At 37.4% G+C, this 24402-nt stretch overlaps 3 protein-coding genes across 9 annotated transcripts; 2 read left to right on the top strand and 1 right to left on the bottom strand.

The window, feature by feature from the left end:
* Positions 1-18: 18 nt before the first annotated feature.
* Positions 19-11109, top strand: LOC127444208 (B-cell receptor CD22-like). Of its 5 annotated transcripts, XR_007897783.1 has the most exons (10): positions 19-119; positions 369-412; positions 650-994; positions 1106-1354; positions 1460-1720; positions 1826-1913; positions 2034-2097; positions 2156-2242; positions 2343-2888; positions 10270-11109. XR_007897783.1 is itself a non-coding variant. In XM_051703472.1 (9 exons), the coding sequence occupies exons 2-9, from the start codon at positions 370-372 to the stop codon at positions 2415-2417; spliced, it is 1212 nt and encodes a 403-aa protein (XP_051559432.1). In that variant the 5' UTR covers positions 19-119; position 369; the 3' UTR covers positions 2418-3110. The 5 variants fall into 5 exon arrangements, 3 of the variants coding, with proteins under 3 accessions (XP_051559432.1, XP_051559434.1, XP_051559433.1); XM_051703472.1 differs by lacking the exon at positions 10270-11109 and having other exon boundaries at positions 2343-3110; XM_051703474.1 differs by lacking the exon at positions 10270-11109 and having other exon boundaries at positions 20-119; positions 2171-2242; positions 2343-3110.
* Positions 3468-9916, top strand: LOC127444210 (B-cell receptor CD22-like). 2 transcript variants are annotated; one of them, XM_051703475.1, is made up of 9 exons: positions 3468-3674; positions 3839-3882; positions 6054-6395; positions 6492-6740; positions 6841-7104; positions 8672-8753; positions 8909-8966; positions 9051-9122; positions 9219-9916. In XM_051703475.1, exons 2-9 carry the CDS (start codon positions 3840-3842, stop codon positions 9291-9293), a joined length of 1185 nt encoding a protein of 394 aa, XP_051559435.1. In that variant the 5' UTR covers positions 3468-3674; position 3839; the 3' UTR covers positions 9294-9916. The 2 variants fall into 2 exon arrangements, with proteins under 2 accessions (XP_051559435.1, XP_051559436.1); XM_051703476.1 differs by lacking the exons at positions 3468-3674; positions 3839-3882 and adding an exon at positions 4844-5307.
* A 5407-nt stretch (positions 11110-16516) lies between the features above and the next one.
* Positions 16517-21345, bottom strand: LOC127444190 (CMRF35-like molecule 5). Of its 2 annotated transcripts, XM_051703436.1 has the most exons (6): positions 21184-21345; positions 19139-19450; positions 18911-19042; positions 17456-17560; positions 17323-17378; positions 16517-17032 (listed from the first exon to the last, which is right to left on the bottom strand). In XM_051703436.1, the coding sequence occupies exons 1-6, from the start codon at positions 21224-21226 to the stop codon at positions 16721-16723; spliced, it is 960 nt and encodes a 319-aa protein (XP_051559396.1). In that variant the 5' UTR covers positions 21227-21345; the 3' UTR covers positions 16517-16720. The 2 variants fall into 2 exon arrangements, with proteins under 2 accessions (XP_051559396.1, XP_051559397.1); XM_051703437.1 differs by lacking the exon at positions 18911-19042.
* Between the last annotated feature and the right edge of the window lie 3057 nt (positions 21346-24402).

Genomic DNA, 24402 nt, shown 5'->3' with positions numbered 1-24402 from the left:
TTTGCAATTTAAAAAAGGAAGCAAAGAGAGACAGGGTGTGTGTTCATTTCTCCACCGCTTCTACATCAGATTTCATTCTCAACATGACATCTGAACACGGCAGATTAAAGTAAAGCAAGGTAAAACAGTTCTCAGAATGCTTTAAAAAGGATTAATCTACAATTAAAAAACAAAATGGAAAATGCCATAAAATTGAAATAATCATGGTATGTTATTTCATGACAACTTATGTCCATGTGAATCTTCAGGTGTTCAACCCAACTGTTAGAAATATGATTCCAGTTTTTAGGTTGTTATTTGATACCTTGGAAATACTCTTCCATTATGTATTTGTGCCATTTAAAAAAAATCTTCTTAATGTCTTGCAGGATGTCTCATCTATTCTCTCTGATCTTTCTGCTTGTGATCCCCGGTGAGTCTGAACTAAATCTTATTTCTACACTTTTACAACTATTTACTATTGCTGTTCAATCTGTATATGTTTTAACTGTAATTTCTTTACAATTTACCATTTAACCTCTAAAATGTGTCTTTCAGGATGTTTTGTAAGTACTTGTTTTTTTGAGTAAAGTGTAGTGTCTATGGCAGGAATGTGTTGTAATGGCAGTTTTGCACATCTGTAGTTTTTACATGTTTGATGTTCCTTTAGGGATTTGTGGCCAAACATGGAAAGTGGAGTACTCAAATCTTAACAAATGTGCTCTGAAAGGATCAGAAACATTTCTATCAGGCAGCTATACATATCCAAATAATCTCAATGTGACAAAGACATTTTGGACCAGAAATCCACATTATAGCAAGCAGACACTTGACCTGTATTATGATCCACATTACAAAGACAGAGTAATGTACTACCTTGGTAAATACCAAACCTTTAGTCTCAAACTGAGTAATGTAGCAGATGAGGATGAAGGCATGTACTGCTTCAGAATCCTGACAAACGTTGAACATCAAAGATATCTGGGTATGCCTGGGATCAAGCTCAAAGTGACAGGTACAGATAAACTACCACACTACACACAAGTGATAAGTATTTATTATAGTTGAATTGAATATGTATAGAGTGTCTGAACATAAATGAAGTGTGACTTTTCTCTTTATCAAGAGCTCAGAGTGGAGATTCCTCATGAGGTCATAGAGGGAAATTCAGCAGTTTTGTTTTGTAAGACCACCTGCAGCTTCACAGACAGGACCAAATATACCTGGTTCAGAAACAGAAAGTTTTTCTCAGAATCTGTTAGGACAAATGAACTCTTGCTGCAGTCAGTCAGCAGTGATGATACAGGAAAATACAGCTGTGCAGTGACACATGAACAACATCTCCAATCTCCTACTGTCACTCTCACTGTCAGATGTAAGGAATCACTTGGATTTACCTGTAAATTGATAAAAACAAAATTCAACGTAGACTGAATGCTGTGGTAGACATTATGTTTATACTTTTTTTTTTTTTTTTTAGATCCCCCAAAGAAAACCTCAGTGTCCATCAGTGGATCTGGTGAAATAATTTTGGGTAATTCAGTGACTCTGACCTGCAGCTGTGATTCAAACCCACCTGCTTGGATTTACACCTGGTTTCAGGAGAATGAAACATCAGCTGTGGGATCTGGACAGAGTTTCAGTGCACTACAGAGTGGATTCTTCTACTGTGTGGCTCAGAATGAATTTGGATCTCAGAGATCAGCTGCTGTACCAGTCACAGTTACAGTCACAGTTGAAGGTAAAAACTTAAACATGTAATTGGTTGTTTAAGACTCTCTGAGTTAAAGTACAGTTTTTCACAATCTTTTGTTTTCTGTCTCTCCTCTACTCTGCATGGGTGAAGCAAACAGCTCAACTTTGATAGTAGTCATTTCAGCTGCTGTTCTTGCTTCTGTGATACTGATGGTTGCCATTGCGCTGTTTATAAGGAGGTGAGAAATTAAAGGTATTTAAATGCCTATTTTTTAATCTATTGAGCATCCAGATGGGGGTCCAATGTACACTGCCTAGAAAAGCTCGTCCGATCAAGGTAAATTAAACTTCTTTTACAGAAAAAGAAAAAGAGTTTCTCCATCAGAAGAGCAAAACAACAGAGGATCACAGCACAATGGAGAGGTATGAAATTATTCTCATGTATCTTTTATTTTGTGATCTGTCAGTTATGGAGGGATAGTTCATTCTGTCTCAGATTGAGTCTCCTGAAGGTGCCTATATGACCCTTGACCCCAAATCCAGATGTGCTGATTACGACACACTGCAAGTGAGTTATTCCGCAGTTGTTGTTTTGATGTTGTTCATGTGGAAGTTGTAATATAGTATAATATTAGTATATGTATGTTCACCCTTTCTTTCTCCTCCAGAATATGAAGAGATCCTGCAGTAACACAGATGACCCTGAATCTCAGGATCCAACATATTATAACATTGACAATTAAATATTCCACCTCTGTTATACACTTATAGGTCTTACTAGATCTGTAAATCTTGTAGTTAAGTCTGTCTGCTGTCCATAAGTGAGCTTTTGTAGAATGACAGTTTTTACAACTTGTGATCTTTTAATTACAATTGAATGACTGTTGTGAGAAGGCACATTGTTTAATCCACTCGATAACAATTTAATGGACATGCACTCTTTAAGGAGCGACTGCTTTTGAATTTGTTCATTGCTGATTTTAATTATCTACTGTATATGCTACACTCTGTACATGGATCCTTATTTTGTTAAAACTATTCAAATGAACTGAACTTGAAAGGAGGACTTTGTCCCACATTTAAGCAGTGAAATGTTCAACAGGGACTCAAAACAACTCAACGTGAATGCAGTTACACATTCTTGCCTGTAGATGTGGTGTCAGGCTGTTGAGAGCTGAATCCTGTAGAGATGAAGAGTGAAGCTGCTGTCCGAGGTGCTGATTATATATACACTGTTATACAGTGAGCTGAAGTCTGTGAGAGAATTATTGTATTAAAAAGCTTTTATCTTTTTTATACAAGTGAGACAAGCTTAGGCTATGTAAAAAGAAATGTCTGTCATTTATATGTATTTAATGTAAACTCTTCAAACAAAGTAAGCCAAACATTAATTACAAACAATTCAAACAAATAAAGTTCTCCACAAATCCTCTTGATATTTGATTTATGCTCTGAATTTGGAATTTGAAGTTGTGGAAGTGTTGATGACGATTTACGTGTTAAAGTAAATATAAAATGTTACAGATTTCACTTCTGTAAAATCAGAGGCCACATTTCAGATGAGTTGATCACATGATGTTTCTCACAACTCTGACAACACCGTTATATGCTAGAAAATGGAAAGAAAAAGAGGAAGATGGAATTGCCCATCTTGTGGATGTAGAAATGTCCCAGGATGTCACAACAGAGCATGAACTCAGTGTGCTCAAACACATTAGATTGAAATACATCGAGTTCCTGTTTGAATGAATGCATCATAAATTCAATGCTGAAGTTTGATTGGGTGTAGCTATACATTTTCTCAAGCAAATGTTGAATCATGTATCTAATTTCTTCTGTGTGTCTGAAGTTGAGGAAGTGTTTTTAGTATGCCATGTTTGCAGGAGGAGCACTGGCACTCAGAGAGAGGAAGTAAATAGAGATGACATTACAGATAATGATAGATCAGCTCTCATTCTCAATACATGACATTTGAACACTGGGGATTTTAAGAAAGCAAGGTAGGTCAGTTCTCAAAATATTCTAAAACGGATCCGCTAGATCCATTAACTGATATTTCTTCACTTAATCTAATGCCAGTGTGAAATATGGTTTCTTGTTTCATTCTTCGCCAATACACTTCCATTATATGTGTAGTTTAAACAATCTTCTTAATGTCTTCCAGAATGTTTCGTCATTTCTCTCTGATCTCCCTGCTTATGATTCCTGGTAAGTAGTCTGAATCTAAATGTTATTTCCACGGTAGTCTTTAAGACAGTTTAACCTTCCTTCTACGTTGGAGAGCAGAGCTTATTATTAATGGCAAGTGTGAGGGTCCATTCAAACCGAACACGTTTTTGGTGAGAGATCACTTGTGAATCAACTCGAGAACATGCATGCGCATTAGTTGGACCGGCCTAAAAACGTGCGTTTTTTTAAGCATAACCTAAGCAAAAGAATGATACCGTTGTTGTCAGATTTTACTGCTCATTTAAAATATGTTTTTATCGTAATCTTTTGGAGATTCCGGTCTTTCCCCATTCAAGTAGATGGGAGCTTTTATGCCACTTGTTTACATAGAAAATAGCTGTCCAGCCTGCCCAGGAGCATTGGACTGACTTGCCTTTAAAGGGACTTGGGAGATGCTGATTCACGGCAAAACGGTCAAATACATACGTCTAGCGAATGTTTGCATAGCAAAACAATTGAAAACAGCGTAGATGAAAAAAAAAGTATATACATATGTATGCATACATATACATACACATACACATACACTGATGAGCCAGAACTGTATTAACACTCACAGGTGAAGCGAATAACGTTGATCATCTCCTAACAAGACCACATGTCAAGGTCTGGGTTGATTAGATGGTAAGCGAACAATCAGTTCTCGTAGTCAGTGTGTTGAATGCAGGAGAAATGTGCAGGAGTAAAGACCGGACTGTGTCATAAAACACAGTGCATCGCACCCTGCTGCATATGGGGCTGCGTAGCAGCAGACCGGTCAGAGTGCCCATGATGACCCCTGTCCACAATTGTAAGCACCTACAATGGGCACGCGAGCGTCGGAACTGAACCTCGGAGCAGTGAGAAGGTCGCCTGGTCTGATGAATCCTGTTTTCTTTTACATCATTTGGATGGCCGTGTACGTGTGCACCGTTTACCTGGGAAAGTGATGGCACCAGGATGCACTATGGGAAGAAGACAAGCCAGTGGATGGAGTGTGATGCTCTGGGCAATGTTCTGCTGGGAAACCCTGGGTCTGGCCATTCATGTGCCACCTACCTAAACATCGTTGCAGACCAGGTACACCCCTTCATGGCAATGATATTCCCTGATGACAGTGGCCTCTTTCAGCAGGATAATGCGCCCCTCAACACAGTACACATTGTTCGGAAATGGTTTGAGTTCAAGGTGTTGCCCTGGCCTACAAATTTCCCAGATCTCAATCCGATTGAGCATCTGTGGGATGTGCTGGACCAACAAGTCTGATCCATGGCGGCTCCACCTCGCAACTTACAGGACTTGAAGGATCTGCTGCTAATGTCTTGGTGCCAGATACCACAGGACACCTTCAGGGGTCTTGTAGAGTCCATGCCTCGGTGGGTCGGTGCTGTTATGGCGGCACGCAGAGGACCAACAGCATATTAGGTAGGTGGTTATAATGTTTTGGCTCATCTGTGTGTGTGTGTGTGTGTGTATATATATATATATATATATAACTGTTGTTAACGTGAAAAATCAATATTTATAATATTGCTTTAATACAACAGTTCTAAAAAAAGACAAAAGTTGATGAGAATGCCCATATATTTCTTCTCTGTCTATGAAAGTAGTTCCAAAAGAATCTGACCAAAGCTTTTGCTTTCCGGTCTACAGTATTTTCACTCACATCCGCGTATGTTTTTTTTTTTTTTAGCAGATAATGTGATGTTTAGCTAATTATTACACTTGTAAAAATGGCCAAATAAAAAACATGTGGCTGCATAGTGCTGATACTTTACTGAGTCGTGATGACCATATTTACAGTGCCTCACCTGTCAAAGATTAAGGAGTTTATAATTTTATATTATAGTAAAGTTTTTTATTAACTACTTCGAGTTGTTATGACAACCAACAACTACACATGTTGAGCCCGAACTCATTTTTACTCTATCTAACACTTAAAATGGTTGTTGTTCTCCATCTACATCACTCGTTTTGGTGGATGCTTTTTTTTTTTTTTTTACCGGAACCAGAAACAATAGTCCAGCGGCAATCAGAACCACCATGACACTGACCAGTGGTTGATCGGAAAAAAAATATGTCGAATTTATTTTCCATTTCCTGCTTGTTTTTTAATTGTTGTCATCTTCAATACTCTTCAAATGGGTATTTTCTTATTTTATGTTTCTTAGGGGTTTGTGGCCGGGCTTGGAGCGTGGAATACTCAGTCCCTATGGAATGTGCTATGAAGGGATCAACAATATATTTATCAGGCAGTTTTAAATATCCTAATAATCTTACTGTGACAGAGACATTTTGGACCATAACTCCATATGGAGGCAAGAAATACACCAATCTGTCTGATGATCCGCATTACAAAGGCAGGGTGGAGTATTTTCTACAAAACCAACACTTCTCTCTCAGACTAAGAGATGTGTCCTATATGGATGAAACTATATACTACTTTGGAATCATGACAAATGATGTCAATCAAAACCACCTGTTTTATCCTGGCATCAAGCTAAATGTGAACGGTACGGTACACACAACCACACTTGACAAAAGTGATCGCTCTGACAGATTTGATACTATTCTTGAATATAAATTAAATATGTTTTCTCTAATTTCAGTGCTCAGTGTGGAGATTTCTGGTGAAGTCATAGAGGGAAATCAAGCTAATTTATTTTGTAAGACCACCTGCAACCTCAGATACAATCCAAAAATTGCCTGGTACAAGAACAGCATATTTTTCTCAGAATCATTCAGTACAAATGAACTCTTGCTGCAGTCAGTCAGCAGTGATGATACTGGAAAATACAGCTGTGCAGTGACAAAATATGAACACCTCCCATCTCCTGCTGTCACTCTCAATGTCAGATGTAAGTAAATATTCACCTTATGGCAACTTGATATGTGCAAAAGTCAACCCAGGCTGTATTTTGTTGGACTATTGGACTGTTAGAAGTTTACATTTTTCAGATCCACCAAAGAAAACATCAGTATCCATTCATCCATCTACTCAAATAGTGAAGGGCAGTTCAGTGACTCTGACCTGCATCTGTGATTCAAACCCACCTGCTTGGATTTACACCTGGTTTAAGGAGAATGAAAACACAGCTATTGGATCTGGACAGAGTTTCAGCATCTCCAGCTTTAATTTCAGTCACAGTGGACGGTTTTACTGTTTCGCTCAGAATAAATATGGATTTCAGAGATCAGCTGCTGTTACAGTCACATTTAAAGGTAAAACTATTACACACATCAACTTTAACTTTGTGCGACCCTGCGTACACATGCGTGGACATTGTATTTTGGCTTCGCTATATGCAGCACATAATTTAATTTCATTTAAACTTACTGATCTCAGTTCAGGAGACTCTGTGCTGTCAGTAAAGGGTTAAACTTTCGACATACAGAGTCATGTGACAAAACAACATGGTGCCGATCACAGCGGAGTTTGTCACTGGGAGAAACGCCAACAAAACTACATCTGATAAGAAACCTAATTAAGTTTTTATATTGAAACCTGTTTGAGTCAAAAGATAAGAGTCTCTAGTTTCATCTGATATGCCACTTTTAAAATTTGAGCGATTTAGTGCAAAATGCCACACTGATAAACACAATGTACACTAATGTGTACTTTAGTGCATTTTCTCCGTAGAAATCCTTTTTATTGTGCATTATCACATTGAGAATCAATACGTTTATCTAAAAGCTTTATATGGAGTTAGGATGAAAATAAGGTGCATTTTGAACTATTCTGATACCAGCGCAGACAGACATTAATGAAATAGAGAGCAATGAAGCATCCTATAGCTCTCTATGCAAGTGCATTCACTCCTAACATCAGGTCAAAAGTTCAGTTTCAGGCTGCAGATGATGTTTGGATCACTCAACATGTTTGACAGACATGGGACAATGATAATCAGTACATAGATTCAGAACTGATCATGTGTAATTTTATTTTAATATGTTTGACAGTGATTGGATGATGCTGGACATTACTTTGAATCAGAATGACTTGTTATTTTCTGATGAAGTGTCTATAACATTTTAAAAACATGAATAATCAACACTCCTGGAAACATAGTAAACTATATAATTAAAAAAAACCTGACTTTATATAGCTTGGTATTATTTACAATTTCACAACTTAGTCCCGCTGTCCACATATGTGGACATACATTATTATTATTTTTTTCTCTTTTATCCCCAATTTGGAATGCCCAATTCCCAATGCGCTCTAAGTCCACGTGGTGGCGTAGTGACTCGCCTCAATCCGGATGGCGGAGGACGAATCTCAGTTGCCTCCACGTCTGAGACCGTCAATCTGCACATCTTATCACGTGGCTTGTTGAGCACACTACCGTGGAGACGTAGCACGTGTGGAGGCTTCACGCTATTCTGCACAAGTCACCACGCACCCCACCGAGAGCAAGAACCACATTATAGCGATCACGAGGAGGTTACCCCCATGTGACTCTACCCTCCCTAGCAACCAGGCCAATTTGGTTGCTTAGGAGACCTGGCTGGAGTCACTCAGCACGCCCTGGATTCGAACTTGCGACTCCAGGGGTGGTAGTCAGCGTCAATTCTCACTGAGATACCCAGACCCCATGGACATGAATTTTAAGGAAAATCATTTTTAACTTAACCCTATGTTTTCATGTTTATTATGCGCTACTTGTTATAAGTCAAAAAAGGAAATGTAAAATTCACACTCATGTCTCAGGGGGTCAAAGCACTTATCTGTGAACAGTTCTTAACAGTCTCTCTTTTTGTCTCTCTTTTCTGCTCTTTGTGGGAGAAGCGAAGCGCCGGGCTTTAAACTTAGGAGTCATTCCAGCTGCTGTCATGCTATCTGTGGTTCTGATTGTGCTGTTTAAAAAAGGGTAAGAATTGGAAGGTATTCTAATCTCACTGAATGTGATTTATTTTGAGGAGCAACCAGAAGGTGATACAATGTGCAGTCAAAACATGCATACTGTATCTGTTTGAATGCTCCAAGGAAGTCAATTTTTATTCAGTTTAATTTCTTCTTTCAAAGGAAACAGGTTTACCCATCAGAAGAGCAAAACAACAGAGGATCACAGCACAATGGAGAGGTATGAAATTATTCTCATGTATCTTTTATTTTGTGATCTGTCAGTTCTGGAGGGATAGTTCATTCTGTAATCATTCTGTCTCAGATTGAGTCTCCTGAGAGAGACTACTTGACCCTTGACCCCACGTCCAGATGTGCTGATTACGACACACTGCATGTGAGTTATTCCGCAGTTGTTGTTTTGGTGTTTTCCATGAGAGTTAAAATATATCTTGGTTGTGATGTGTATGTTTACTTGTTCTCTGTCCTCTAGAATATGAAGACATCCTGCAGTAACACAAATGACCCAGAAGATCAGGATCCAACATATTATAACATTGACAATTAAATGTTGTGGTCCGGTCGGATGGTACACATGCACAAGAATGATCAGTATAGATGTAACTATATTTGTAATGTCTTTTCTAACTTAAAAGAGCTGTGGTAGAATTAAATATGCATGTTATTACATTTACCTGCCTGTAGATGTGGTGTCAGGCTGTTGAGAGCTGAATCCTGTAGAGATGAAGAGTGAAGCTGCTGTCCGAGGTGCTGATTATATATAAGGAATTTAGCGATTCTGATTCTACTTTCTTTTCCAATTCTGGTTCCTCAAAGGTTCCATTAATAATTCTTTCACCTGTATTTAGAAAAACCTAATTCTTCATTTTAATCCTCACTGTTTAGAATGTGTTTGAGATTGATTTGACATGTCTTAAGATCACTGTAAGAAGGTGGTTACATGCAGTTGTTGCCTTTAGGTGCTTGATCTGACCCTTAGAAATGTATTCAGGTTGATTTAGTCATGTTCAGTAATATTTTGACTTGAATTAAAATCGGTTCATTTATGTTAACATGTGAAGCACATTTTTTAAGTTACGTTGACAAAACGTTTTTACAGTGTAAGATGCTAAAAAAATTTGAAAAGTAGTAACAAGTAAATCATCAAACAAATACAATTCTCCATAAATCCTCTTGAATATTGTCTTTTACTGTTCAGTGGGAATATTTAAAGTGATATGTTTTGTGAGGGTGTTTAAAAGGGTTGACTCAGGATGACAAAGAAAAACTGATATTCATAAACGAGTCACATTGCAGACATGCCGCTCAAACTGTTTCAACATATGCTGAGAGAAGAAAAAGAGGAAGATGAAAAATAGACAGACAATGCAGAAATGTTCTGCCCTTCAGTGTCATGTGAATGTCACCTTTAATTTATACAGTTTCTGCAAGACTGCTTGAATCATGCATCCTGTAGAATATACTGTATATTTTTAAACTATATACATGTATGCTAAATAGGCTTTTTTTTGTGTATTCTTCAGACCTTCAGTTTATAGATGAAGTATCATAGCAGCAACCACCTAGCAACTACCCATAACACCCTGACAACCACATTGAACTCACCAAGAATATCACAGATACTTAGTGGTGGACTTTTCTGACTTGGGCAAAAACCAGCCAACTATAAATCATCCAGAAAACCCTAGAAACCACCTAGCAACACCCTAGCAACTAACTATAACACACTTGCAAAAGCAGAGCAATGCAGAGAAATGTGGTTCTTCCTGGGTGTTTATTTTTTTGAAGCCACGTTTTAGAATGTCCCAGTCAATTAAATAAATAAAGTCAATTTCCCACTTTTCTGGCACTGTTAAACATCTTATATATTAGTGCTTTTTATGTTGCTTCCAAAATAAAAATAAAAATGTCACAACACAGCTACTATTAACCCTTGTGTGACCTTCGGGACATTTTTGCCTTTTTAATTTTAGTTTTTTCGATCATTTTGGCTGGATTAAGGCCAACAGCATAAATTTTGCCAAAATTATGTATTTTTGGGGGAATTTTAATATTTCAACCTCAGTTCCTATAATACATCTATAATACACTTTTACACTCAGGACCTTCAGGACAAAAATGTCCCCATTGAAACCCATTAAAACTGCAATATTTGATCCCAGTGCCATTAAAGCATAAAATCATGAATTCTATGATATTATGCTTTCATTCCTGAGCCCTGATTCAAAATTTACAATTTTAATATCTTCCACCAGATGGCACCATTTGTCTCATGTTTAGCCTATGGAGCAAATACAAGCTTTTCCCCTATTCTCTGTTTGCTGTATTATAGAGCACTGCAGGACAACTGAATAAATGATGCAGCTAAAATTGAGTGGGTGTGTTGGTATGGATGTCAGAGTGTGTTCTGTATGTGTGTATTGAGAAATGTGTGTGTGTGTGTGTGTGTGTGTATGTAAAAATCAACAGTGGCATTATATAAACAAACTGGCATTTAAAGGGTTAAAATCCTGAAAATGAATGAATATTTGGTAGTTATGATCAGGACTGATGTTGGTTAAAAAAATTTACTCATTGAAAGTGGAAAATAATATTAATATATAATATTATAATGGAAGTCTTTTGACACAGACATTTTTGTCCTCTAAGGACCTCTGAGTAACTTTAAATTGACGCACAAGGGTTAATGGCAGTCAATTACCAAAATTCTTTCAAACTGCTACTCCATGGTTTTACAAGCATGTTGAATCAGTACTCTGATACATACATGTCCACCAGAGGTCACTGTTTAAGTTGTTTCCCCCCAAAAATGAAATAATAAACAAATAAAACACAAAAAATTAAATAAATAAATAAAATAAAAACAAACACTTGACTGCAAGCGACAGAAACTTTAATGTAGCCACAATGTTAACTTTTTGGTTAAATCAACCTAAAAATGGCGGACTTATAGTTGACTACATATTAAGCGGGGATATAAGAACAATTTTTAACAGCTGCTTGCAAAATCAGACACGGTGCCCCCCGTGGTCATTTGAGGAAGTTCTAAATACTAAATAGTAACATAAATGGAGTTTGTTTTTTTACATTTTCAATTAAATTCTTGTCTGACTTGAAAACATTTATTGTTACACATGATGTAGAAAATGTGGCCATCAGTTGGCTGGTTTTGAATTTCAAGCAGGGGCGTAGATTCCAGGGGGATGGGGGAGGTAACCCCCCCCCCCCCCCAATAATCAAAACAAGCAAGGACAACCCCCCATTTTTTATACTGTGATCATTGGAAATATGCAAATGCTTCACGCGGCAACCCCCCCAATGTTCAAGCCAAATCTACGTCCTTGATTTCAAGAGTATCTGTCTGCATCCCGCAAGACTAAAAGGAACGTCCACTACACGTAATACCCCCATTGGATCATAAAGCGATTCTACTGGCTACAAGAACTTTTAAAAACCTATACAATCGCTGTATGTTTCATATTCGTTTAACTCTTTAAATATGACATAAATATGACAAAGAATAACTTTAAAATGATATGTCACATTGTATGTCATTGTATGTTATATGTCATATTATTAAACCTAAGATATAAATGGTAAACTGAACTTAATTAATGAAACATTTTGTGGAAGTGCTCTTAACTGGATTCCTTATGGTGTTTGTACAATTCCTGCTTGTTCAGTAATAAAAATAGACACAAATGGTAAAACATTTTCTTTTTTTCTGGTTTTCTCCAGTTAGCTCACAAGTTAGCCAATGAGCATGGCATACTGCAGTATGCTAAGCTAATAGGCTAACCAAACACATTTCCCCTCACTGTCGCCACCTAGTGATACAGCGGTATGATTGTAATCAAAAGAATTTGCAGTATATGTAATGATTTTACAAACATTTCATTTTAAAATGTTTGTGGTTATGGTTAGGTTTAGAGTTATGGATAGGTGAAGGTGTAAAGTTGCCGCAGGACTCCAAATAAACACAACAAACAAAGTGTATGAATGTGGCATCCAACTTTTCCAAGACTTCAAGATTTTACTGGTTCCTTGTAGCGGGCATGTCTTGTAGTAGTCTTGCAGGACGTAGACAAACCCTTCTCATTTTAAGGGGGCGGTCACACTAGGCATTTTTATACAACGCAACGGACCAGGATATGATGTCACGCGGGAGGACTTCTGGCATAAGTAAATAATAGATCACAAAAAACAAATAATATGAAATAAAAAATGTTAAAATATATTGTCTACATACTTTCCTGCAACAATATATCTCGCAGCTTTGAAATAAATATTATTTGAATTGAGCCAAGGGGTCAGCATGTTATGTTTCAGTCTCCTATTGGTCGCGCATCCTCTTGTCGTACGAATTCATGGTTCAGAGTTCACCAAGCTTGAAATTTGGTACGCATCATAGTACAAAATTTCTTCGCATGAGCTTGCGTTTCCGCTCTGCTGCATTTGAATGCATCTGAATGGGAGTGAATGGAGCGCGAAGTGTAGTGTGACCACCCCTTTAGTCTCCACTCTCTTTGCTGGCATCAGAGATTTCCATTCACTATAACCGACTGGTCCACGCTGAGCTTTACATTCTGATAGACTGAATCTGATTGGGACTTCAGTCTTGTGGTTAGATTTCATCTGTGCATCAGTTAGATCGCTCTTATAAACAGCCTGAATTATGAAAACAAAAGTACACTAGTGATATGGCTGCCAGTGTGAAGCTGATTATTTATGCTATTTATCAAAGGAAGGTCAGTCAGTGGCTAACAGAATGACTGGCATCATTCACCTCTTCAAATGTACATTCATTGTGACATTCCTTGGCAGACGTGATTGATACACAGCCTAAGAAAACATCAAAGCGAAGAACAAGGAAAAGACTATAATGACTTCATAATTCTTTTTCACAATTCAATCATTCAAACCCTGGCATTATTTTATGACAATACTGATGTTTTGCAGGATGCTTGTGCAGCATGTACAGTATGTACTACATACTTGCTGATGTCTTGACTCTCTTCCTGTACTTGAGAACAGCGACCAATCCAACTGCAGATATGATCACCATGACGACCACACCACCAACAGCATACAGTGAAGTGTTCACAGACACTGGGGAATAAGCCGATGATGTTGTTACCTGTAACTGAAGGTGAGAGTGTGATGTCTTCAGAGGTTGAATATAAAGAGATTCTGATAGCCGTGGTAGATGGAGATTCTGAATGTGTTGTTGGTGTAGGTGATGGCAGAGTTGTGTGCACTTCTGTGGATGTTTGTGTTACTTTGTGTGGAAGTGGCGTGAGAAAAAAAGTAAAAAAATAAAATAATGGAAAATATGGAAATAAAAAGAGTGAATATTTAAATATTACTAGAAAGCATCACTGTACACCATTCTTACCTTTGTAGACTGTCAGATTCACTTCATTATATGTGTCATGAAAAGTCCTGTAAATGCCACACCAGTAAACACCAGAGTCTGACTCCTGTAGTTCACTGATGGTCACAGTGAAGGTGCCATTTCCAAAATCATCCGGTCTGAATCTCCCATTAGGTGACTGATCAGATTGAATTAGAATATCTTGATATTCCATGGATCTCTGCAGAAATACTTCACATTGGTTGAAGCCCAGCCATGAGAACATGTAATAATGCTGTCCACTGTCTCCATGCGTCTCCATCACACCAGTTGTTGAATCCCTAATTCCTGATCAATGAAATCAAATGTTTTCTGTCTTTCACAAATGTCATTCAAAAATTGTATTCAGCATATTACCTAGTATCTGTAAGATCTATCAGTGATGTAAATATATATATTTTTATATCTTAATTCTAATCTCTTCATTTAACTTCCTGGGCTTAGTAAGCCAGTGAATGAATGTAATGCCTTGGACTTCTCAAGGGGTTTGTTGAGGCACCTGAATTCTTCTCACTCATCCGACACACTATAAACCTTAAACAAGATTGTGTATTCCTTTAAAAGACTTGCTTTACACAACAAAATACAGATTGTATGAGACAGTTTATCTACTGTGTAACTGATGCAAAACTACAGTTTCAGAGGGAATACATTTGAGCTTGAGTATTTTTATTAGCTAGTGCAACTTGAACTGCAGCATACTGAGATCATCCAACTTAGCGTTCAATTCCCAATGCACTCTAAGTCCTCGTGGTGGTGTAGTGACTTGCCTAAATCCGGGTGGCGGAGGACGAATCTCAGTTGCCTCCGCGTCTGAGACAGTCAGTCCGCGCATTTTATCACGTGGCTTGTTGAGTGCGTTACCGTGGAGACCTAGTGCATGTGGAGGCTCACTCTATTCTCCGAGGCATCCACGCACAACTCACCACGTGCCCCATGGAGAGCGATAACCACATTATAGCGACCACGAGGAGGTTAACCCAACGTGACTCTACCCACCCTAGCAACCGGGCCAGTTGGTTGCTTAGGAAGCCTGACTGGAGTCACTCAGCACGCCCTGGATTCAAACTTACGACTCTAGGTGTGGTAGTCAGCGTCAATACTCGCAGTAAGCAAAACTCGCTTTATAGGCAACATGCAGCTTACACAGATGTTTCAAATTTCACTTAATGTGACATAGCGACCTAAAAACGGTATGTTTATGATGCAACGCAACTGAGACGCTCCAAAAGCGTCTGTCTGATTCAGGTGTACATTGACGTGTCCTTAGACAAGACCTTATAATACATATTGGACTGATTGACGAATTCAATTGCAAAATGGATTGCTGTGAACTGTGGGCCAATGAGGCTTATGTTCAATAATATGGAAATAAACAATATATAGCATTCTAAAGACACTTTTTTGTATTGTCATTTTTAATGCTTGTGTGCCTAAATAATGTAATGCAATTTAATGTTCTGTATTATATATATATATTATTTATAATTATTTAAATATAACTATTTATTATTATTTAACCATTATATATTGAATTATTGTTATTTTAGGGGCCTTCTCAGTGAATATTTATGTATTTAATTTGATTAATTAATCGGCATACCATGTAATTAATTTGATTAAAAACTGTAATCGATTGACAGTCAGAGGAAAAAGCACAAGCTGCATTAGACACAAGATCTCGTTCATAGCCTGTCAGACACTGTAGCTGTAGTGTAAACTAACAGGTTCACACTGTAGAGCAACAGTGACAAATACATTGAGAACTGACCTGTCAGAAAGATCGAGATCCACAGGACATGGTGGGTCTTTATTTTCATCACTAACCTTTTGAGTCTCCAGTCGGTTTAAATGAGATGCTTGTGGATTCGGTAGCTTTTATGCCTCTGTTGCTGCATGCTCAAAAATGAATGCCTTGTTTTATACCACACAAGTCAATGTATGATAGTGCCCTCAAAAAACATAGATTTCACTTAGTCCTTTAACATTTATGGTAATGTGTGAAAATGTTACTCATTTCACACAGACCTGAGATCAGTGCTTGAACTCTTTTTCATAATTGTTGTGAATCAGATTTGCATTGGGCAGTCTGATCCAAGATCAGTGTGAAATAGAGGCTCCTACCCAGAAACATAGATGTTGGTGTCATGCATGCCGCCAGTGCACAGAAGAGTCCACTAAAGTGCTTTTCACATTGCACTTAACCCCAGGTTATCGTCTTTTTCAACCCTGCCTTAAGCTTTGTTTAACCCTGGGTTAAGCTATGTTTTCCACTAATAATTTTGAAATCACAGTCTGACAAAACCAGAATATATAATTTACACAGTATATAACTTGCATTTCGAAACCAATCCAAATCAGACATGATATGTTTATTACTTCCACAAAACATACTCATACAGTGCAACACAACAATTTAATCATGTTAAAGGGCCTGTTTGCACCTATTATTAATATCTGTCAGGTGCTCAGTCGAGACATATTGCTGTTTACACCTGGTCACAAAACGGTTTGACCCTGTTTACACCTGAAACGCATCTTAATACCAGGTATAAATGGAGTCAGAATGTGTCTTTAGGAAAATACACAGTGTCATATGTCACTGTATCTTCTGATCTAATACGTGTATTTGGTCCACAGCCTTCAGTATGTATCTTAATTGATGCATATGTAACTGAAGGTGCTGCATTAGTACTGGAGTTTGGAGTTTGGTTGGTGTACGACTCTGGTTGATCGGAGAGGGTGGAGCATAATGGAGGATCTTGGATCTGATTGCCTCCAGGACTTGTATAAACAGTGGAGTATATGGTGGCCAGTGTGTGTGGTTTAGTCTGCTGTTGAGTGTCTCTGATCTCCTCATAATCACCAGCAGCCTGTAGAGTCAACACAACAACAGTAATTCAATGACAAGGCATATTACATGAAACGTGCATCAAATGTTTTGTCTCACCTATACACCTAAAGTTAATTCAAATCCAAAACAAATCATGTGCTATACACAAACGTCCACTAGAGTGTGGCGTGTTAATGCATTCCCTCATTATGGTGAGATGATGTCAGTCTTGTAGTCTCTTCTCAGAATCATATTAGCCAGATAAACACTGTTTTAACACACACACGCTCTCAGAGTGATGATGAAGTTATTATTATCTGTGTCTCTCACCTCTGTGGTACATGTGGTGTCTTTTCTCTTGAGTTCAGCATCAGCGTGAGCTGGGCCTGTTGCAAGAGAAACACTTTAAATGCACACTATAAACACATTATATTACATTTTTAAATAGTGTGTTTTTATTTACCACTGGAACTATGTGACTTTTTCTTTTGCCAATTCCATACACAGAGAACCACTCCGAATATGATCAGAGTCACAGTCAGACCCACAGCTGTGAACACCAGAGGACCTGAAAACATTACAGAGAGAGAGAGCGTGTCAAGCTCTTAGAGAATTATTCAGGGATCAGTAGAAATGAAGCTCAGCCGACAGATTTCGTGGCATAATATTGATTACCACAAAAAATGATTTCGACTCGTCCCTCCTTTTCTTAACAAAAATTGAAGTTGTGAGGCACTTATAATGGAAGTAAATGGTGTCAATTTTTGGAGGGTTTAAAGGCAGAAATGTGAAGATTATATATATTTTTTTATAAAAGCACCTACATTAATACTTCTGTTAAAACTTGTGTATTATTTGAGATGAACATTTTTAAAATCGTCGATTTTACAGTCATTTTATGGTCCTAGGGTTTGCTGACATTACATCGTCATAGCAACAAAGTTGTAAAATTGGCTATAATTTTACACAGAAGAGAATAGTAAGCGATTTTATCACATTAAAATCATGTTAGTATGCATATTGTTTTGTCTTGTGGCTATACTATTGAAACAGTGAGTATTTTAATGTTTACAGATTGGCCCCATTCACTTCCAGTGTAAGTGCCTCACTGTAACCCGGATATATGCTTTTATTTAAAGAAAAGGAGGGGCTAGTCAAAATAATTTTTGTGGCAATCAATATTATGCCACCAATGCTGTCGATTGACTTTATTGAACATGTAATATTCCTATAACCCTTCTGAGTTGTTCGGTCATTTTTGACCGTTTTCATTTTTGTTTTTCAATACAAAATTATTTCCTTAAGACTGCAAACTGAAAAAACAAAACAAAAAAACATCTTGGCTGTTCACGGTCAATATTGACCAACAATATTAAATGAATGGGAAAGACCCTAACACAGAGCTTTTTTTTTTTATATGCGTTGAATACAATATATATATATTAGCCACAATGCTGAATAAACACTCAAAACTTTAAGACTGTAGTGAAGTTACATAAATTTGCACATTTGTATTATCAAATTATGGTGAAATTGAGAAATGTATATGTAAATAAGATCTGAATAACATAAAATGCCAAAAGAAGTGCATAATGTAAACAGGGGAGTTCGTGTTAACATTTTATTAGAAAAAGAAAAGGGTACACATTTACTGTATCCGGTCAAAAATGACCGGGAACAGCAAAGGTGTCAGCTATTATTGAACAGCCTAGGAGGGTTAAACAATATATATGATATAAATTGTTCACTTCCTTTTATGGTGTGCAGAAAAATATTCACCAGCTTTTCCATTGTTTTCAAAAAACACTTTTGCTGGACTTGATGTGTCGACAGAACTTTTAAATGTAAAGAGATAATGAGCAACACCACATATTCTGTTGAAATGTATAGATAATACATGTAATAAGCTCCATGTTACCTGTTAATGAAGGTGAGATTGTGATATCATCAAGTTCTGGAGTGAATTTTGAGAATGAACTTGCTGGTGTGGAGGCTTGAGATTTAGACCTGGCCACTGGTTTAGGTGTCCACCTTTTTGTGGGTGTGGTTGCTTTTGTGTGTGTGAGCAGGTAATAGTTATTAACATGTGAAATAAAGTATTTTATACTATATGAAATCTACACCAAACACTATGCATAATTCTTACCTTTATGTATCTTCAGATTGACCTCATTATATGTGTCTTTACCAGATCTTTCCACTCCACACCAGTAAACGCCAGAGTCTGACAGCTGTAGTTCACTGATGGTCACAGTGAAGGTGCCATTTCCAAAATCCTTCAGTCTGAATCTCCCTTTTGGTGACTGACCAGATTTAACTAGAATATTTCTGTCATTACATGGATCCCTGCAGAAATACTTTAGGTTGCTCTCAGCCCATCTGTGAGAGCAAGAAATTGTGACCGATGCATCTGTATATCCATGTAGATTAATCCCATCAGTTGCTGAAATTCCAAATCCTGTAGGATGAAATAAAATGGAGTGCTTTATTATCGCTCCGCACGTGTTGCCTCTCTTCCCTCTATAGACATGAGGCACTGCATAAAGCCTGAACTGTGAGTAGTTGAAGGCGCGGTTATTTTAACAACAGTAGCAGAGACACAGCTACAGATACTGGCATCTTTCGCTTAAACACACTGCAGAAAACAAAAAGGAAGCAAAGTGAAACTATCTTCATCTGTCTGATGTGTGATTCAGATGGTTCAGCTAAGCCAGGTCTGTGTCAGGACAAGTTAACGTGCCGCATTTATGGTATAACGGTCTAAATTTAGCTTCATTAATCAGCATGTCAAAAGGCCTCCTATGCTATGTCCCATAGGTATATAATGTATTCTGAATGTAAAAATATTTAAACACAAAAACTGGACTGCTGATCTTATTCTGAGAGTTTTGAGGAGACTATTTTGACTGTTTAGGATTTTATTTATTTATTTATTTATTTGTATTTTTTTTACAAAGTACTATTGCTGCCAATGTGGCAAGTTATAAAAACTATTCAAAAATATATATTATATAATTTCATAGCCATATGACACTATGTACGCTACATATTATTATCCGGACCTTTGCTGGGAAGAAAATGTAAAGACCGGAAATTTAATTGAATACCCCTGATCTAGCAATATCCCTAGCAACCACCCAAAACACCCTAGCAACATTAGACTAGCCCTTATTAATGATTAAGCAAAAAAAATGTGTCAAAGCATTATAACTAGTTTATGCACAAGGAATTAAACATTTGAGTTCCTTAAAATGTTTAAATGCAATAGGCTGATGTTCTCAGATCTACTGAGCTACTGTTATAAATGATTCATATAAGGAAGTCAAAACATTGAATGGTTTCATCTTTCATTTCAGACATTACTGTTTTTTTTTCTTTCTTTTTTTCGAACAGATCTTTATTATTTTTACTTAAAACAAAACATATTTATGTTGAAGAGGGCTGGGTTTCCCGAAGCACTAAGTAGAATATTACTTAAGTAGTACTTAATCTCTAAGGCACGTTTCCCAAAAGCATCATTATCTAAGTAGTTTGTAAAAACGTTTGTAAATTAATGAGAGCTTTGAACCACTCTTAAGTCCATTAAGTGCAACTTAAATGTATTTTCTGGCATCTTTCGCAGTTTATCAAAGACAATGGGACATTTAATAAATTGTATGAATATATTTTTGATCATTGGAAAGCCATTTTAAACTATTTCAGAGGATTAAAGTGTTGAAAAAATCTCTGTGAAATCAATAGGCAGTCTCCGCAGTCTGCACATGTGACGTGATAGGTCTAAACTGACATGTAATAGTTAGTTAATACATTTTGACGTACAAACAACTTTCATGTTTGTCAGTATTTCCACCTTATTTTCATTTTGAGAAGACAAACACCTGGACATACTGGCCAAAGTGATCAGCACCTTTGGACTGGACGACTCCCGTAACGAAGCACTTAAGTTCTACTATATAACGAGCGATCTACGTAACAGACATTACTCCATCGTAAAATAACAAGAGATGTTAGTTAAAATGATCGTTAAAGCTTGAGTTGCAACATTATTGGGAAACCCAGCCACATCTTTGAACCATGATGAAGCTTTTGGTTGAGATGATCTGACTATCTGTACTATGTACATTAAAGTGTGACTTCCTGAACTCATTCAGCAAACTAACTTGAGATCAAACACTTCGCCACACAACTGACCTGACAGACAAATCCAGATCCAGACAACACAGAAGAACTTCATTTTTGATGTGTAAACCAGTTATATTCCAGCAATACCAGTGTATATATCTATAGTTGCTCTTAGCAGCTTTGAGGGCTCTAATACTGACAGGTAAAATGACGAGACAAGAGCTTTGTATCATATTGAGGAACTCAAACTTAAAAATGCTTGTCTAAAATTTTTTTTTTTTCTTTTTTTTTTGCTGTATTACTAGCAGAAGCACCAATAAATATACGCTCTCAGAACTTCTACTTCCTCTTTTATTTTTAACACTTGACATGACCATGTGTATACATTTTTTCACACAGATCTGAGGTCATTGTTTGTACCTCCTTTCGTAACTGTTGTGAATGAGACTTTGGATGAGCGATCCGACCTCAGATTATTGTGAAACTGCGGCTCCTACTTGAGACATTAGTGTTGGGGTCATCGTGTCTGCAGAGTACAGATGAGCACATACAGGGAAAACACAGACTGTGTGCAAAGGTTATCTAGTGTATAACGTAAAATTGACATCAGAAAAAAATTCCAGCTTGACAGTGAATTTCTGATTTCCCTCATAGTATCACTTTGCTTTATAAATGGAGGGACTGTAATTTGTAATTTGATTAAAAAATACCAGGAGTCAAAAAAACGTCATAATTCACTGTTGTGGAGACATACTGTAATTACAATGTATTTGTAAATGTATCCATTTATATTTATCTCATTAGTACTTAAAAATAACTGATTCCTGGTGGATCAGTGAAGAGCATTAGGCCTTAGTTCATGTAAATGAGCTGCTATCATTTTCTTTTTAAATTGACAGTAACTACAACATTGTGCTGAAAGTGACATATACATCAGAATGATTCCATTATAGCAGATCTTTCACCATTGATCCATTTTCAGAGAGTAGCATCCTGGTTGCTACTTCCAGGTCATATATTCTCAAATTTTACACTCAACACTGAGAATGAATAAATAAACGCCTGTTTCTCCAGACTCGAGCTTGTCAGTCATCCATGATTTCAGTTTTAAAATCTTTGCTAACCTGCACATTACGATGTGCGGAAGTGTTAAAGACTGCAACTGGAAAGTGATGTAGGTCTAAATTATGGCCGAATAATAATGAAGAACGAAGCTTGAATAACATACATCAGGACGTTGTTCTGTGCACACCACGAGGGAAAGAGAGAAGCATGAAATCATCCTCCAGATAAATAATTGTGTTAATAATTATTTTTTAAGTAATGATAAAAACAATATAATGCAAAGTGTAAATGTGTAAAAAAATGTTTTATGGGAATTCAATATTAACAGACTAGTCGACTATTATTTCCAATACCGACTAGCAGCAGCTGTACCATTTAGTCGACTAGTCTCGCACATCGCTAATTTACATATATATATATATATATATATACACAGTATGTTGTGATGTAAAACACTGTCAATGAGATATGAATAAAACCCAAGTTTGTGTTCAGGATTTCCATTTTGTTTAATAACTAAATCAGCTTATATAGGCACACATCCTGAAATAGGCAAAATGAAAAATGTAGCCTATTCAGTTAAAAAATATCTAGAAATGTAGGCCTTCCTAGATAGCTACATTATTACCTGAAGCTCCTTGATGGCCAATGTCAAAATCGTAATTGCACAATGTGCAAAATGCATGGTTTAGCAGTTTTGACTTGCGGAGGCACGGCCATTGCTCCTGATACTTTGTGAGGAACTGCTGTGGGGCATGGACTCTTTCTTTTTAGGTCTGCTGCTCTCTCTCTCCCTGTCAGTGACCTCATCTGATGTTATGTTTTTTTAGCTACAAGGCACGCACGCACGCACAAACACCTCTCGGTAACTTTCTAGGTAACATTATTTCTGCTGCACATGCACTCACTTTTTCCCATCCTGCCATAATCTGCTTTATTAATAATTATGAATAAAAAGTCACGTTTAACAATTTGCGACACATGGCCACTGAGCATATAACTTTACATTACTTTGCCAACTTAAATGCCTGGTGAGCAAGCAAGCTAACGTGCAAATTACATAGCGTTAGGATAACGTTATTAATGTTAAATATTTTCCAAAGTTTAGCAGGTCTGCACTCAGTCACACACACCTTTGTGCTATCCCTGTTAAGGCAGTATTTTAGAGTAAACACTGGTCATAATCTAACCAAAACTAGGACAATACTCATATTTAACTGTGTCTGTCTTTAATTTCTTCATTCTGCCAAAAAACAAAAACAAAAAAAACACTTACAGTACAGTACATGGTAAAACCATGGTCAATTTTCGTAAGCACTGATTTATAAACGGTGGTCCCCGATCTCTAATCCCTACAACAATTCAATCTCTGATTAACTCCTCTTTCAGTGTGCTAAAATTGCAGTGTTCAGCCAGCTTGTGTACAGCAATTATAAAAGGCTCTGTGCTCCATCTTCCTGGCATCGACGATTAACTGGGTTTGTTCAAATATGGCGTCATGTTTGCCCACATAATGTTGTCAAAATGCGTCTACAACGCTGTCATATTTCTTCCTGTCTGACTCACCCAGCGGTAGTAGTGCAAGGGTGCCTTGTCTCCCATAGCGTAGAGTAAAGAGTTGACTTGGTATTCCTCAGGTTTTTTACTCAGACCAGATGCCAGATGAAAATGTTCAAACCGTCTGATCCACCTGGGAAAAGATGAAGAAGTTGAATGGCTCCGGCTGTGATATCTGCCCTGCTGCAACAGCCATTGTAGCCTGGAATCCACACTGCTCGCTCGAGTGTCTTGCATGATCCTTTCAGCTTTCAAACTTCGGTTTTCGGGATTCTAGTCGGTCTAACCTCACTTTGTTGTCCCTAACTATACTGCAAACGTAGTCCATTTCGATATAATATACGGGTCCACTTCTGACACCATGTATAATTAATCTAGTTATTAATATTGATCAAGACACAGAACTCACGTCTGTATTCCACAAGTCGGACGTTTATTCTCTCCTCCCTCTCTGCCCCTGTTCACACACACACACACACACACACACACACACACACACACACACACACACACACACACACACACACACACACACGTCTGATGCATAATGGGTGTTCTAGTACCTATCAGTACACCAACCACTAATGCTACAAGTGTGCTGCCAACCAGTTAATGCATCAACTCCCATGCTTCCCTCTCAGATGTCCAGATCTTTGTGGTTGGATC

The sequence above is a fragment of the Myxocyprinus asiaticus genome, chromosome 7 (genome assembly GCF_019703515.2).
Source record: "Myxocyprinus asiaticus isolate MX2 ecotype Aquarium Trade chromosome 7, UBuf_Myxa_2, whole genome shotgun sequence".
NCBI lineage: Eukaryota > Metazoa > Chordata > Actinopteri > Cypriniformes > Catostomidae > Myxocyprinus > Myxocyprinus asiaticus.
This window is presented reverse-complemented; position numbering and strand designations above follow the sequence as displayed.